At 40.9% G+C, this 14,353-nt stretch overlaps 1 protein-coding gene across 8 annotated transcripts in view; it reads left to right on the top strand.

The window, feature by feature from the left end:
• Positions 1-14,353, top strand: part of sh3pxd2aa (SH3 and PX domains 2Aa) — a 96,808-nt gene that overhangs the window by 54,153 nt on the left and 28,302 nt on the right. For 4 of the 8 annotated variants that reach the window (XM_056237117.1, XM_056237118.1, XM_056237121.1 and 1 more), the window contains exons 6-7: positions 9,000-9,047; positions 12,553-12,681. In XM_056237117.1, the coding sequence (XP_056093092.1) occupies positions 9,000-9,047; positions 12,553-12,681 (177 nt within the window). The remainder of the gene's footprint in view (positions 1-8,999; positions 9,048-12,552; positions 12,682-14,353) is intronic. The other 4 variants (XM_056237119.1, XM_056237120.1, XM_056237122.1 and 1 more) reach the window with 1 other exon arrangement.

Raw genomic sequence — 14,353 nt, forward strand, 5'->3', positions numbered from 1 at the left:
CAAACCACCTGTTCAGAAGTTCAAAACCCTGAGGATTAGGTTAAGTGTGCCAAAACCATCTGATCTGTCCTTCAGGGCTCACAATAGGGTTTATATGTGACCTGCTCCAACATTTTGAGTCATTTTGACCCATAGTTTTGTGCTTCAAAACATTGTTTCAAACGATTGTTGAGATATACAGTAGGGCCAGATTTACTAAAAGTTTGCAAACCCTCTTTTGGCGTTAAAAAACTACTGTCAGGTTTTACTAGAGACACAGTGAGAAAAGGCGTGGACAGGGTTATTTTTGTGGCTGACCTTATTGCATATGCATTAATTTGTAGGAGTTTCCCTTTCAGAGGCAAAATTTATGGCAGGAGAGTATTTAAATGAATCACGCAAGGTGATTTACTAAGGTTTGCGCTCGTCGATGTACTGGTGTTTGCGCCTTTATTTACTGCCCCCCAAAAAACACGTCTTAAACCAGACGCTAGTTTCTGCTCTTGGCAGATTGTGTTGGTCATTATGGAAATGATCCGTCTGTGTTCTTTAATTTGCTCATCGTCAGTAGATCACTCGCAGAACTTTACACTCCCATCTGCATTTTTTTGGAATTAATATGTTTGTGGCAACTATTACACTTTTTTCAGGATTCTTTGAAAAAATAGATAGCTCAAAAGAACAGCATTTATTTAAAATGGAAATATTTTGTAACATTGTAAATGTTTTTGATCAATTTAATGTATCCTTGCTGAATAGAAGTATTAATTTCTTTAAAAAATCTTACTGACCCCAAACTTTTGAACGGTAGTGTAATAGGAAAGCGATAGTTCCCTTTCGTTAGGGAACTCCTACGTCTCGTCGGAGGAGTTTCCAACGAATTGGGATCACGCTAGGGAGACCAATTGCCTTTGAGTGAATTAAAACGAGCCAATGAATATTGGCATGCAAGACTTGCATTCCGCGCCCCGCCTGCCAGTGCGGGTATAAAGCGGAAGCGAGCGCACACACATATGCTTTTAGCTTCGGAGCCGACCGGTGGTGTCCTCTGAGTGGATGAGCTTCAAGATTAATAATTTATCTTCACGCTCAACGAGTCTGCTGTTTTCTCCGAGACCTCTCTGTGTTGGTGGGACCAGCTGCTGCTTCACGCGATCTGCTGTTGTTTCAAAGAGCTGTTGTCACAGCTGGTAATCGGTTGAGTGCGCACAGCGGGCTTGCAGTTTCCCCGCTGTGTTGCCGCGTATATCCCTGTGTGCTTCAGCACAATAAGGGAGCATTTTCTGTGAAAAGAGCAACACGGGTGAAGATCGCGTCCTTTTCAGGATGACGTTTCACCCGTGTGTTTCTGGATGCGGTCGTTTCCTGTCCTCATTTGATGGCCACGATCACTGTTTCACGTGCCTGGGCTTAAGCATGATGAGACTGCGTTCGTGGGTGGTTTGTTCTCTCATGAGAGCTTGACCACGTCGGCGCGTTGTTCGTCTCCCCTTTCTCATAAGGGCTTGAGCCGCTCAGCGTGCCGTGTGCCGTCGAGCTGCCGGCTGACAGCGCGGGTTGTCATGGCAACCCAGCACGCGTCATTCGGCGCTCTAGATGTGCGCCTTTGACTGTTTCCCAATCTAGTTCCTCTTCTGGAGGCCAACGGTGGAGGGCTATTTTGGCTAATGGCATTGGTGATTAGAGGATTACAGTGAGCGTTCTCTGACGAGACCATCTCCTCGGAACCCTCACTCCTCTAGCACATCGCAAACATGCTGAGACTGTGTTCGTGGGTGGTTTATGCTCTCTTACGAGAGCATGACCACGTCGGCACGTTGTTCGCTTGCCTTTCTAAAAACGAGCTGACTGAAAAAGCTGGCTGACATCTTTTTCACAGGGGGCTGACACCCATGGCGACAAACAGACTGAGGAGAAACCAGGAGTGAGTCGACAGCATATCGGGTCAGCTTCTGGCCTCCTCAACCTGCTTCTGAGCTGTGGAGATCCGCTGGGCACAGTCTCCAACAGTGTCGCCGAAAACGGCAAACCCTGCGAGATAGGAGCACCGAGAAAGCGAACTTTGGCGATGTCTCGTAAACCTTTCTAGCTTTTCTTTGTCCCGTCCGCGCTCTGCGGGTTTATATCGACAGAACGCAAAGCTTCAGAACCTCAGATCAGCTCTTCGTCTGTTACGGAGGCCAGCAGAAGGGGAATGCTGTCTCCAAGCAGAGGTTAGCCCACTGGCTAGTGGATGCTATCACCAGAGCATATGAGTCTCTGGGTGAGCCTTGTCCTCCCAGGTTGCGCGCTCACTCTACTAGAGGTGTTGCCGCTTCCTGGGCTTTGGCTCAAGGCGCCTCGCTGACAGACATCTGTAGAGCTGCGGGCTGGGCGACACCTAACACGTTCGCTAGATTTTATAGCCTCCGTGTTGTACCGGTTCCTCCCGTGTACTCGCTACGGCCAGTAGCACGAGGAATTAGGTATGTCGGCTTGCTACGCCATTCCCACCCCAGGGGCCGGATACGTGCGTCTTTTTTGCTCCGTTGGTTCCCCAACAAACGGTTAACCTCGTGAGTTCCTCCATCACCCCTCCGGCGCCAGGCGAGGTGGATCGCCCGGCGCCAGGTCTACTACCTCTCGTGTGAGTTGTTATTAGACTGGGTGGCCTTACAGTGGTCCCTTCGGTGACCCATTTTTTCCACGTTCCAGCTACCCTCCAGGTTAGCTCCGTGTCTTCCCCTCGACAGACGCGTTCTGTCGTCCTTGCTGAGTACCCTCCCACCCCTCGGGCTGGGACTACCTCAAGGACTGCCGTATGTTTCACTACCCTACGGGTTAGTACATACGTCTATTCCAGTGCCTCCCTTCGGGCTCCGCAGCGTCCCCTCCTACGGGGCACGCTTCCCCAGTGTTATCCAAAAAGTCCACTGAGCGGGTCTTGCGGAACAGCAGTGTGACTCTTCCTAGCTAGCTCCCGCCGTAAAGAAAACTAAGAAACTGCTTAGGCGTGTAGCTAGGCTGGGCGCTGGAAGGGGCCAGCACCATGGCGTTTTATTAGGGATCCCAATTCGTTGGAAACTCCTCCGACGAGACGTAGGAGTTCCCTAACGAAAGGGAACGTCTCGGTTACGTATGGTAACCCTCGTTCCCTGAGTAGGGAACGGAGACGTCTCGTCCCGTCGCCATGCTTGCTGTACCTTCGCGGAGGACTGGACACCGTCCGGCTCCTCAGCGTAAAGCATATGTGTGTGCGCTCGCTTCCGCTTTATACCCGCACTGGCAGGCGGGGCGCGGAATGCAAGTCTTGCATGCCAATATTAATTCACTCGTTTCAATTCACGAGTGAATTCACTCGAAGGCAATTGGTCTCCCTAGCGTGATCCCAATTTGCTGGAAACTCCTCCGACGAGACGTCTCCGTTCCCTACTCAGGGAACGAGGGTTACCATACGTAACCGAGACGTTTTTCTGCTAATTTGTCATTTAGCTGCAACTTTTGCCCAACGCATCTTATAGATTATCAATCCAATCTCCCTTGAGGTTAGCCTGAGGTTAAGTATCTTAAAGACCCAGTGGTGATAGTTCACAAATCATACCTCCGTGAATCTTTGGGTTGAGCTTTAACCACTAGGCTCCAGGTGCCTGGATGTTTTTACAGACACTCTTCTTAGATTGTTCAGATGTCTTCCCGTATGGGCCCTTCATCCACTGTGAGGAAAGGACACGCATTGCAGTTCCCCACATTCTGCTCGTGTGAGTCAGATGTGAAGAGGGAAATACGGAGGGTGGATTTTGGGGTTCTGCTGGAATGGGGTCAGTCAGACAGGCCCTGGTTTACGTGGCAGAGTGTGTTCAGTGTGACGTCGGACTAGCTAATCTTGTTTACACAAGATTCAGGGCTCTGTGGAGGAGTGGAGGGGCCATATGGAGAGAGAACGAGAGAGAGAGAGGCGTGCAGAACAGATGGGAGTTTTAGGGGAGGAGGGATAGTTTTAGTTTGAGAGGAATGGTCATGCTTGTGTATGTATGTGCGGTGTGTTTGTCTATTCTATTAATAGGGAGTGGGCTTAAATAGGTCAGTGTGGTTTTATAGTTAAGAAAGTTCTTGTTAATGATGTTTAATGAATGTAGTTTGACCAATTAGAGATGTTGGAAAATTACAAGATGTTTAATTCAAATTTGTTCCAGGCATTTGTTCTGATGAAATTGGCTTGTTTAAAAGGAATTAATGTAATTATTGTAAAAATGATACTGTCTCCAGAATTATGTTTAACTGAAATCTATAAACGGAAGCTGAATTTTCAGTGGGCATGTTGGCATTTTATATATTTATTATAATTATATAAACAATACATTATAATTGATAAAATTAATTAAGATTATTTCAGTATTTGTGTAGATTATCATTATTTAAAAAAAATATAAACATTTATATGATGGATTTTGAGGGATTTATTTTTGTTTTTAAAAGAAACCCTCTTTCGGTGTTTTTTATAGTTAACTAAAACTAAAACTATTTAAGAAAACATTTTAAATAAACAACTTAAAATAAAACAAAATATAAATATTAGATGAAACTCAAACTAAACAAAAATTTAGAAACGAGAATGAAATAAGATTTGAACAAGCTGAAATAAAAATAAAATATTTGAAAAATGACAAAATGCACATAACAATAGAATAAAAAGACTTTTCATTTTTTAAAACTTTTTACTTTTAAAAATATTTTCCAAAGTTTTAATGTGAACTGCTTATAATAATAATTATATATATATATATATATATATATATATATTAAAAATCAACCACTGGGGCATAAAAGTACGACATAGGTAAAAAAAAAAAAAAAAAAATTTGAAGAGATGTTTTTTTTTTTTTTTTTTTAAGTGTGCAGTCTTTTCTGTCTCATGACCTCTCTGCCAAAACACAATTGGTCAGCATATGGTTTGATTTTAGTTTGTTGATATTTTCTCGATTTTGCAGTCTACATGCTGAGCCTTCATAGCCAACAATTGAATCAGTTCAAAATATTCAAATCAACATAACCGTCTTTTACATAGCGCCCAAAATATCTCCAGTGTGCTATAAGGAATACTCATGCCAAGAGATGTCTAAACCCACACAGATCAAAGAGTCTCTCTCTTTCGACAAAGATGTCCAAAATCCACAAGTTTTGTATTTATCTTCAGATGTGTTTATGTTAATACAATAGCATGGGTGAAACACAATTCCTTCCACACAAAAGTAAGAAAGACATGTTTCCTGTAATGAAGGTAGGTTGACCGTTTGGGGTCAGGAAAGAGACGTAAATTACAGTGAGAGAAACCAAAACAGACGTTCACTCGGTTCTAACAGCAGTGACCTGAGCTTAATCGCCGGTGTGTGTGTGTGTGTGTGTGTGGATTTATCATTGGTGGGAGTGGGAGAGATTGAGGATATGTTCATAACAGTGAGTGTTTCAGCGTTTCTGTGTGAAGGAAGGGTCAGAGAGGTGGAAAGTTAATATCTGTCAGATGTGAAGAGCTTCACTAAAGGGAGGGATCTGGAGGCATGGAGCATTTGTTAATTATTCGACCTCCAAGGCACTTGAGTCAGTTTAATTCAAACTCCATGAAGGTTGAGTACAGCGTTGACCTCGAGATCAACCCTGAGCTGGAAACTAGGAAGGATTGTCATGACAGCGAAACAAAAATTCAATATTCAATATATTTTAAAACTAAAGGAATAACAACTCATATATTTATTTTTTTAAGTTAATATATGTACTAAAAATACTATGGAATGTAGCAAATGTTCTTGTGAAGTAAAACAAGTTTTTCCAAATAATTATTTTAAAGTGAACAGTCAGAAATGAAGAGCGTAAATAAATGAAGAACATTTAAAGATTTATTTTCTCCCTTTCTCGTTATTAGTTGTTTAGTTAAAGTGACTCTATTATGCCTGCTATTATTCCGACTCGAATGCCAGCCTATGGTCTTCACTGGCTGCCCGTGAACAACATCTATTTTAACCCGCCCTCAAACACTGTAGTTGTAGCCGAGGCCTGGTAGAGTTTGGTTTGTGTTGTCGAGAAGACGCTGTTTTCTGCGCTGCGAAAGCAAATCCACTTAGCATGCACTTTCAAAGGATGAGGACTCGGGCTCGAATTGATACGATAAAAACCGACACCATCGTTACTCTTCATATCACTACACTGCTGAAATTCAGATATTTTAATAGGCGTTTAGCATTTTTTAAGCGGCGGACCAATCACAACAGACTGAGCCATCTGACCAATCACAGCAGAGTAGACCCTTGGAAAGGTGGAGGTTTTTTTTTTTTGTCAACTTGGTACCAAAGTACTAGTACTTTTGACACCCGTATACAAAATTATAGTTTTGCAACTCTTTATGCCGCAATGATGTTTAACATAACCTAGAAGATTTTGAATCTAGATCTGATAAAGTTTTGGAAGTTATTAGTGCTCCTTTGAAGCCAAAAGGGGACAAAAATATTACCATGGCATTTGTTTGACATTTTTTTTGTGAGTGATTCACCAGTTCGCCTGTTAAGCTGATGCCATTCTTCAGTGTTCAGATCAGGGTTTGGGTGGGAAACAATCCCTATGTTTATGAAAGGCTAACCACCGCATGGATCAAATGTTATGTTTTTATTTGTGTTAATCAAATGGACTGTAGGTGGAAAGAAATGTCAGGAATGAATGGATTAGGAGACGGAGGTGTTGAATGGAACGGAAGGGTGGAGGGATATTGGGCGAGGCTCGTCCTGTGGGGTATAAACGCAACGGCGAGTGCCTCTTGAATCCTGCCAGTTTTGAGTGCGTTCATTGTTTACACAGGTTCAATTACACCTCATTTGTTGGTGTCATGCATGCAAGGGCCTTTGCCGGGAATCCATTGAAGTGTTGAAAAGAAATAAGTTATAAAAACAAAGTAATTGTTCCCGTCAGCTGAGACGTCTCCCCCGGTGCCTTCTCATATTTTTTACCGATAGTGACGTGTGACATTTAATTTCCTGATGGAGATTTGTCTGTGTGTGTGATAACAGAGGAGATATTAGGAAACTCTGCTGTGAACTCAAACCCTTAAACTCAGACTTACTTGCTTTCCAGGCAATAGATTTGTCAGAGCACACACACACACACACACACACACACACACACACACGCACGCACGCACGCACGCACGCACGCACGCACGCACGCACGCACGCACGCACGCACGCACGCACACACACACACACACACACACACACACACACACACACACACACACACACACACAGTCACATTGTTTTTCAACAGCATGTGACGCTTTATGGGTATTGTAACCAGATGGCGCCTTGCTTAATAACTCTGTTAAGCTGTGTGTTCACTGCACTATTTACCATTTATCCGGTATGGGATATTTGGCAAATCCAGTTACAGTTTTTCTCAATTGCTAAAACACTAAAACCCATTGGCTGAACACAGTTCTCAGTTGCCTGAACTCATTTAGCTAATTGTGCAGTCTGTTGTCAATACCTTAAACTATTTCACATGGCAAAACACAATTTGCAGATCTTACTTAGACTTTTCAGCAAAACGCTAAACACATTCTCATTCTCAAAACATATTCTGCACTGTAATGCACACGTCATCCATACTGGTAAACACAAGTGGCAATGATCAAATACAAATAGAGAACAAATGTCATTGATTGAACACAACCACTCAAAATTGATTTAACCTGTTTCAAATGATGCCCAAAGACAAGAAGAAGCACACTGATCACGTTTACTCCTTTGATTTTTGTCCCTTTTAGTATTGTATACTGTAGTACAGTGCATTGTAGGCTGTATACTGTACAATGAACAAATTATATGGCCCCGAACATCGTTACTGTAACAGTACCATTTGTTATAGTACTGAATGCTCAATAGATTTTACTGGTTGCACTTGCAGGTTCATATCAACAAAGAACAAGCATTACAGTATCAAACAATAGAACTGACAAAGGAGAAGTTTGTGAGATGCAGGGCACTGTACTGTAAAAATAGGGGTACAAGGAGGAAGAACAAATAAAATTGCAAAGAGCAAAGCAGAGTAGTAATTTCTGATCAATTTTGCGCTACTATGATGTTTTCATTCATCAAAAGACAATGACGGACAAATATGAAATTTGTTTTAAGATTAAAAATGTACTTCTCCCTGAAATTTTGATGGTACAGTAATGTGTCACGGGTAAGTCTACAAACAGAATAGCCGTCAGTAGATATCTTTCGAGAACTGTATGTTTTGAACAATGTGTTTTCTATTTTTTGGTGTATTGTTTACTGACTGCTTAATAGTGTATATCATTTTGATCACTTTGTCTATGATTTGAGAGCAGTGTTTGATTTTGAACACAAGTAAAACTGTTTTGAGGCGAAAGTTTCATTTTGCAAGAAGAGTCAGAGGTTTTGTAAATAGTGCTTGAAGATGAGGTTTTGTGTTTAATGTTTTCAGAAAAAGGAGCAAGGATTCAGAAATTGTGTTTTAGCAATTGAGAAAAACTGTAAGAAGATGCTGAGATGTGTTAGGCAGAGGGATTGCATAAAGAAAATGAAGCCTATTTGTAGTGGAAAAAAGACACATTTAGCTTAAGGGACATTTAATAGTATTTGTTGCACTAAATTTGTTTTAATAAAAACAAATCATTGGGAGCATGATATTCATTGCTGTGTTCCATGACATTTGTTCACATTTCAACAATCTAAATGTGGATGAAAATAAAATGGTCCTAAAACTTGGCTTCATTTTCTATGATGTATATCATTTCTTAAATTGGAAGTTTCCTTTCATAGTGTCAAAGCTAATGCTAATGGCCTATGAACAAGTCACAAATTTGGAGGAAGTCTGTATTGCAGGACATAAAAAAAGGTTACTTTTGGCTGGATTTGGTAGCTTGAAAACATGCAATGCTGGCTGTTGTGTCTTTTCCCACTCTGTTCCGACTAACATTTGTGCTCCTTTTCTTCTCCATTTCTTTCCTTTCCTCTCTTTTCCGCTGCCCTCAGTTTGGATGTATGGCCTTCAGGACAGTCCAACCAAGTCTGAGGCCTCAGGTAACTGCTTTACATGTGTGCATGCACTGTCACTTTTCCTTTTGCAACTCCTCAATGTGGTAATTTTTCCAGTTTTTACAAGAACGGTTCCTAAAACAGCTCTTGCCCAGAGTCCAACATTAACACTCTTCAAGCGCCAAATGCGAGTCAAAATTGACTTTAGCGAAGACATAAATTGCCATGAATCACCATTTGGCTGATAACTTCATTACGAATTGCAACATAATACATGATATCAATTGCATGGTCTTTTTTGAATTTTGAATTCCATATAATAATAAACATGATTTTTTTAATAAGAGAGAAGTCCAATCATAGGCAACTGGTGTGTGTATGGAAATTGCTATGGGAATTAGCTAAAGAGGCATAAAAGATTGAACTGTTCTTCTAAAACATCAGGATGAAAAACCCTTTATTTTTAAGAGCAGATCTTTCAGGTTTGTGGATTTACATGTGGCTTATAAAGTTTATGCTAGAAGATGAAATATTTATAATAGGTGCTGCAAGGCTATTAGTGCCGAAGAAGACATTCAGTGTGAAAACGGAGGATGTAAAACATGACACGAGAGCCTGTGGTCCTCTCAGCGCTCTCCTGGGAAGTCTTAGAGACGACGGCCTGCAAATAAACATTTCAGAAAAGAATGCACTCCGTTTTCGGAAATAACTGCTGGCGCTCACAGAGCTATAGCCCATGTGGAGTGTGTTTTCACCATGAACATCACACACACCCTACATAATTGGTCAATTCACTGCAAAACTAAGAAAACGCACTGATTATATAACTCATGGGATTTGCTTGTTTAAGTCCTTTCTAAAAACATCAACATGTCAAAATCCAGCTTAAAAATGTGTTTTCTAACTTGTCCCAGCTGGTCTTTAGCTAGTCAAATCAGGTTTTTTTTAGCTGGTCGACCCAGCTTAACAATTTTGAGCTAATACAGCTTGTTTATTGCTAGTCAAGGATTGCCTACCAGCTAATAACCATTTAATGTCCGATTGAGACCAGCAAGAAACAAGTTATCGGACTCTAAAACACAACTACCTGTTTATGATGGATTTTCAGGGGTAAAAGTAACAGTAAACGGAAGCTAATGGAAAGTTTGGAATTAGAACTGTTTTCTTTGTGGTGACTGTCGGAAGGGAAATATATCTGCCATTGGCACAAACAGCGTTAAATGTCAGAAATATATATCACAGTTGACTTCAGCACAACCCGCAAGTATTTGGTTGAGCAATGCAGTATGTTGTCATGTTAGCATGATGTGTGAGGCAGCGCTAATTAGCTTCTTCCATACTGAGGGTGATAGTGACAAGATACAGAACTCCTGCTCTGCTCTCTCTCTTCCCTCCCACAGCGTCGACAGCACCCAACAACTGAACTCAAAGGATTCCCTATAATCCTGATTTAAGAGCTCATGAGTTTTAAAACACATTGCACTAGCAACACAGACAGGCTGTTGGCATCATGCCAGCTTGACAATGAATAAGAGTACAAGACCTGATTGTATGCTAGATTTGTTTGGTACAGAAAGTTTTAATTTGATTCATTTAACTAATCCAGTCCAATTAAATAATATTAATTTGAGAGAATTTGTTAATACACCCTGAATTAATGAGCATCCTTTATCTACCAAGACTGCATGCGCAAATTATTGCCTGTACAAAAAAATACTATCTCACTGCTATGGTACGTAATGATCACTATATTCATATACCATGGTATTACATACATTTGGCCTTTAGAAAATAAAAGAAGAAAAAATGACGCATTGCACATTTGATGTTTTTAAGAACATTTTAGACATTTTTTCCTATTAAAAGCCTCTATGGTCCAGAAGACCACACCATGAGAAAGCAACCACACAGTGTTTTGAAGTTCAAGCACATATAAAGAAACTACAGAAGTAGTTCTTACTGAAGTTTTAGTAACTATATGCAGAAAGTATTGAAATGCACAAGCCAGAAGCGTTTGATGTGTTATACTTGAGATATTTTCATGTTTTCTTTTAAAACATGAAACAGCAATTTCAGCTCATTTTATTGCTGTCATGTTTTTCTGAGTTAAACAGGATATGCAATTAAAAAACAAAACACTACCACTGAAATGTTTGGGGCCGTTTCTTTTTTTTTTTTTTAAGAAGTCTTATAGTAAAAACAGTAATATTTTGAAATGCTATTACAATTTAAAATAACTGTTATATTTTAATATATTTTTAAATGTAATTTATTGTTGTGATGAAAAAGCTGAGTTTCTGAATCATTACTCCAGTCTTCAGTGTCACATGATCCTTCAGATATTATTATAATACACTGATTTGGTGCTCAAATAATTTATTTAATTTTTTATTATTATCAATTTTGAAAGCTGCTGTGCTACTTAATTTTGTTGTGAAAACCACAATAAATTTTTTTGTTTTGTGGATTTTATTATAAATAATTTATACTTTAGTATTGTGAAAATCCTACTTGTCCATTCTACTGATTTGCTCATATGATCATGTGATAGGGCCACTGGACTCTTAAATGGATAGTTACAAATTTAAATTCTGTCATAATTTACTATCCCATTATTTTGGAGATTGAAAGGCCTGGTCCTTATTCACTCTCATTATATGTAAAACAACAACAACAACAAAAAAGGATATTCTTCAAAAAATATACCTTTATGGAATAAAGTAAGTCATACAGGTTTAGGGCAACATAAGGCTGACTAAATAATTACAGCATTTACATTTTTGGCTCAAAGTCATTGATGAAGAAGAACAGGTTAAAGAGATTGTCAGAGGAAATACAAAAGAAAGAGAGAAGGATAGAGTAAGAGAGTGTTGCTTAACCCCAGCTGAAATGCTTTCTTCTTGCGTTTCACATAAACACGGCTTCTCTCTCTTTACTCGGCCCACTCATATGTTTCTATTTAAGGCTTGGAGAGCAGTCTACCCTGATTGGCGTTTTTCTCTCTCCCCGTTTCAGCCAGATGGGAGGAGGGACGGAGAAAGAGAGAGAATTAGAGTGAAAAACGAGAAAGGGAGGGCAGGAGAGAGGGCGGGAGGCCTGTTCTTGCTCGTCTGATGAAGAAAAACTTTCTATTCCTCCACTTGCGAGTCACGTCCCCTACCGTAAACAGCTCTCTCCAAGTCTCTTTTCCCTTCCTAACATCCCTCCCCGTTTCCTCACGAAAACCTTCACTGTATTATGGAGACCCGGCATCACCAAGTCCCTACCGAGCTCTCGAATCCTTGAAGGAAATTTACCTCGCCTTACTTTTTCGTGATCGTTCTTCCCCCCACATTCAAATGCGCGTCCAGCGAGGGTGAAGGTTCGTCTAAATGGCCCGTCGTTGTGGAGCATGCTCAGTCAGCAGGAGTTTGAGTTGCGCTAGGCTTTGGAGAGCGGATGGCGGTGTACAGGGGTCAAGCCGGAGGTCGCTGGCAGGGCAGGGTTGGCGGGGGAGGTGCAGGGATGGCGGGACGGTGGCTGACAGCCTGTTTCTTCCCCTCGTCGGCAGGACTGGACAGCAGTGAGCCCATGGTGCTGGAGCAGTACGTGGTGGTGGCCAACTACGAGCGGCAGGAGAACTCGGAGATCAGTCTGAAGGCTGGAGAGACGGTGGACGTGATCGAGAAGAGCGAAAGCGGTGAGTCCCTTAAGGCAAATTCACACCAAGGATAATAACGATATAGTAACAACGATTCTAAATTCAAAAAGAATAGCACCACACCAAAACCATAATGATAACACAGAGAAATTGTTGGAATCACTTTCAAAATGATTTTTTTTCCAGCTGATGAACAAAACAAAAAAACCATTGACAGCCAATCAGAATCTACCTGACTTTGAAGAGTGCAAGCATTCAAGCATGCTTATAATAAACAAAACTATGTCATGAATTGGTGTGGACGCAAATATCATTACAGTTACTTTTATAGTTATCATTCTTGGTGTGAACTGCCCTTTACTACACACACACACACACACACACACAAGCTAATTAGGTTACCATGTGGTATTTATTGGCAAAACTGGTGTATACACAAACACACAGTCACCTGCAAACGTGAATGCTTTCATATGCTCACGATCCAAATGTTAAGCGGGTCTGTTTTATCTTTCTCGTCTTTTCTGATACATTCTTCCTCTTTGATGTAGAACTCCTCCTTTAGTCTTTGTCCTTAAGATCCCCTGGTTCCCTCTTCTGACATTCCCCTCTCCCTGTAAATCTACAGTCTGGCTCTTGGCCCCACCTGGAGGTGTCGTATGGCCAGTTTTCTTGACGGTTGGTGGGCCTGAACCCCCTCCAGATCTCTGGGATGGAGGCCAGATTGATCTGGAATGTCCATGAGATAGTCATGAGAAGTTTGTCAGTTGGAAGATGTGCTAACACACACACCATTAGAGTTCATGTGGAATGTAGAGATTGACAACAACAATGGGAAGAGCCTTGAGTGTTGTTGGTTTTTTTCCCCCTTTGGTTTGTTTTCCCAGATTAATGTTAATGCTGTAAATGTTTAAACTTAGTGCAAACTTTTCCTGCCAGCATATCTCGTAGCCTTGTACATTAGAGGTTGAGCGCTGTCTCTTCAACTTTGTCTCTAGTCATGTTTGCCAAAAACTTGTTTGCACATCCAGAGAGTTAGCAATTATAAACAACAGGATCTCAAGAACTAGCATCCTTCTGTTGAAAGAAAAAAATGTTTGTGAGTAATCATTTTAAATCAGTGTGGAGGCTTAGGAGGAGTTGACAGGAGTCATCAAGATGAGCAAAGATCCAGTAAACCCATTTGACCTGAGTAATATCATTGAGTAAGACCGTTGTCTACTCAAAGAGAGCTTGACCTCCTGGTTTCAAACATATAATCCTTTGACTAAACTAGTCTAGACTGAGACTAAACTAATCTCAATGGCATTCTCTGTGAGACACTTTAGTTTGTTTGCTGCCTGTTCTATTGATTTTGGCACTGTCTCACCCTAGACTCATCTTTCGGATGATTCAGTCTATTTTGGGGTGCCCGGTTAAAGGTTAATTTTATTTTTTTTAAATGTGTTGTTATAGAATGCAAATATTAAGAGAGATTTTAGAGCAATGGGTCTCAACCTAATTGACTCCAAGGCCCATGTTGTCAAAGTTGTCTAAGGCCCTCTTGTCTAAACTGATAGGTTGGTTATTCTGTTATGATGAAAATAAACTACATTTAACTAATTGTAAGACTTATTAGGGCCATCTTATTTTGGAAGTTTGCTGAGGCCCCCTAGTGGGCCCCTGTCCCTTGACTGAGAACCACTGTTTTAGAAAATAAATGCTGTTTCAA

The sequence above is a fragment of the Rhinichthys klamathensis genome, unplaced genomic scaffold, assembly GCF_029890125.1.
Source record: "Rhinichthys klamathensis goyatoka isolate OS25496 unplaced genomic scaffold, OSU_Roscu_1.1 h1tg000478l_1, whole genome shotgun sequence".
Lineage (NCBI taxonomy): Eukaryota > Metazoa > Chordata > Actinopteri > Cypriniformes > Leuciscidae > Rhinichthys > Rhinichthys klamathensis.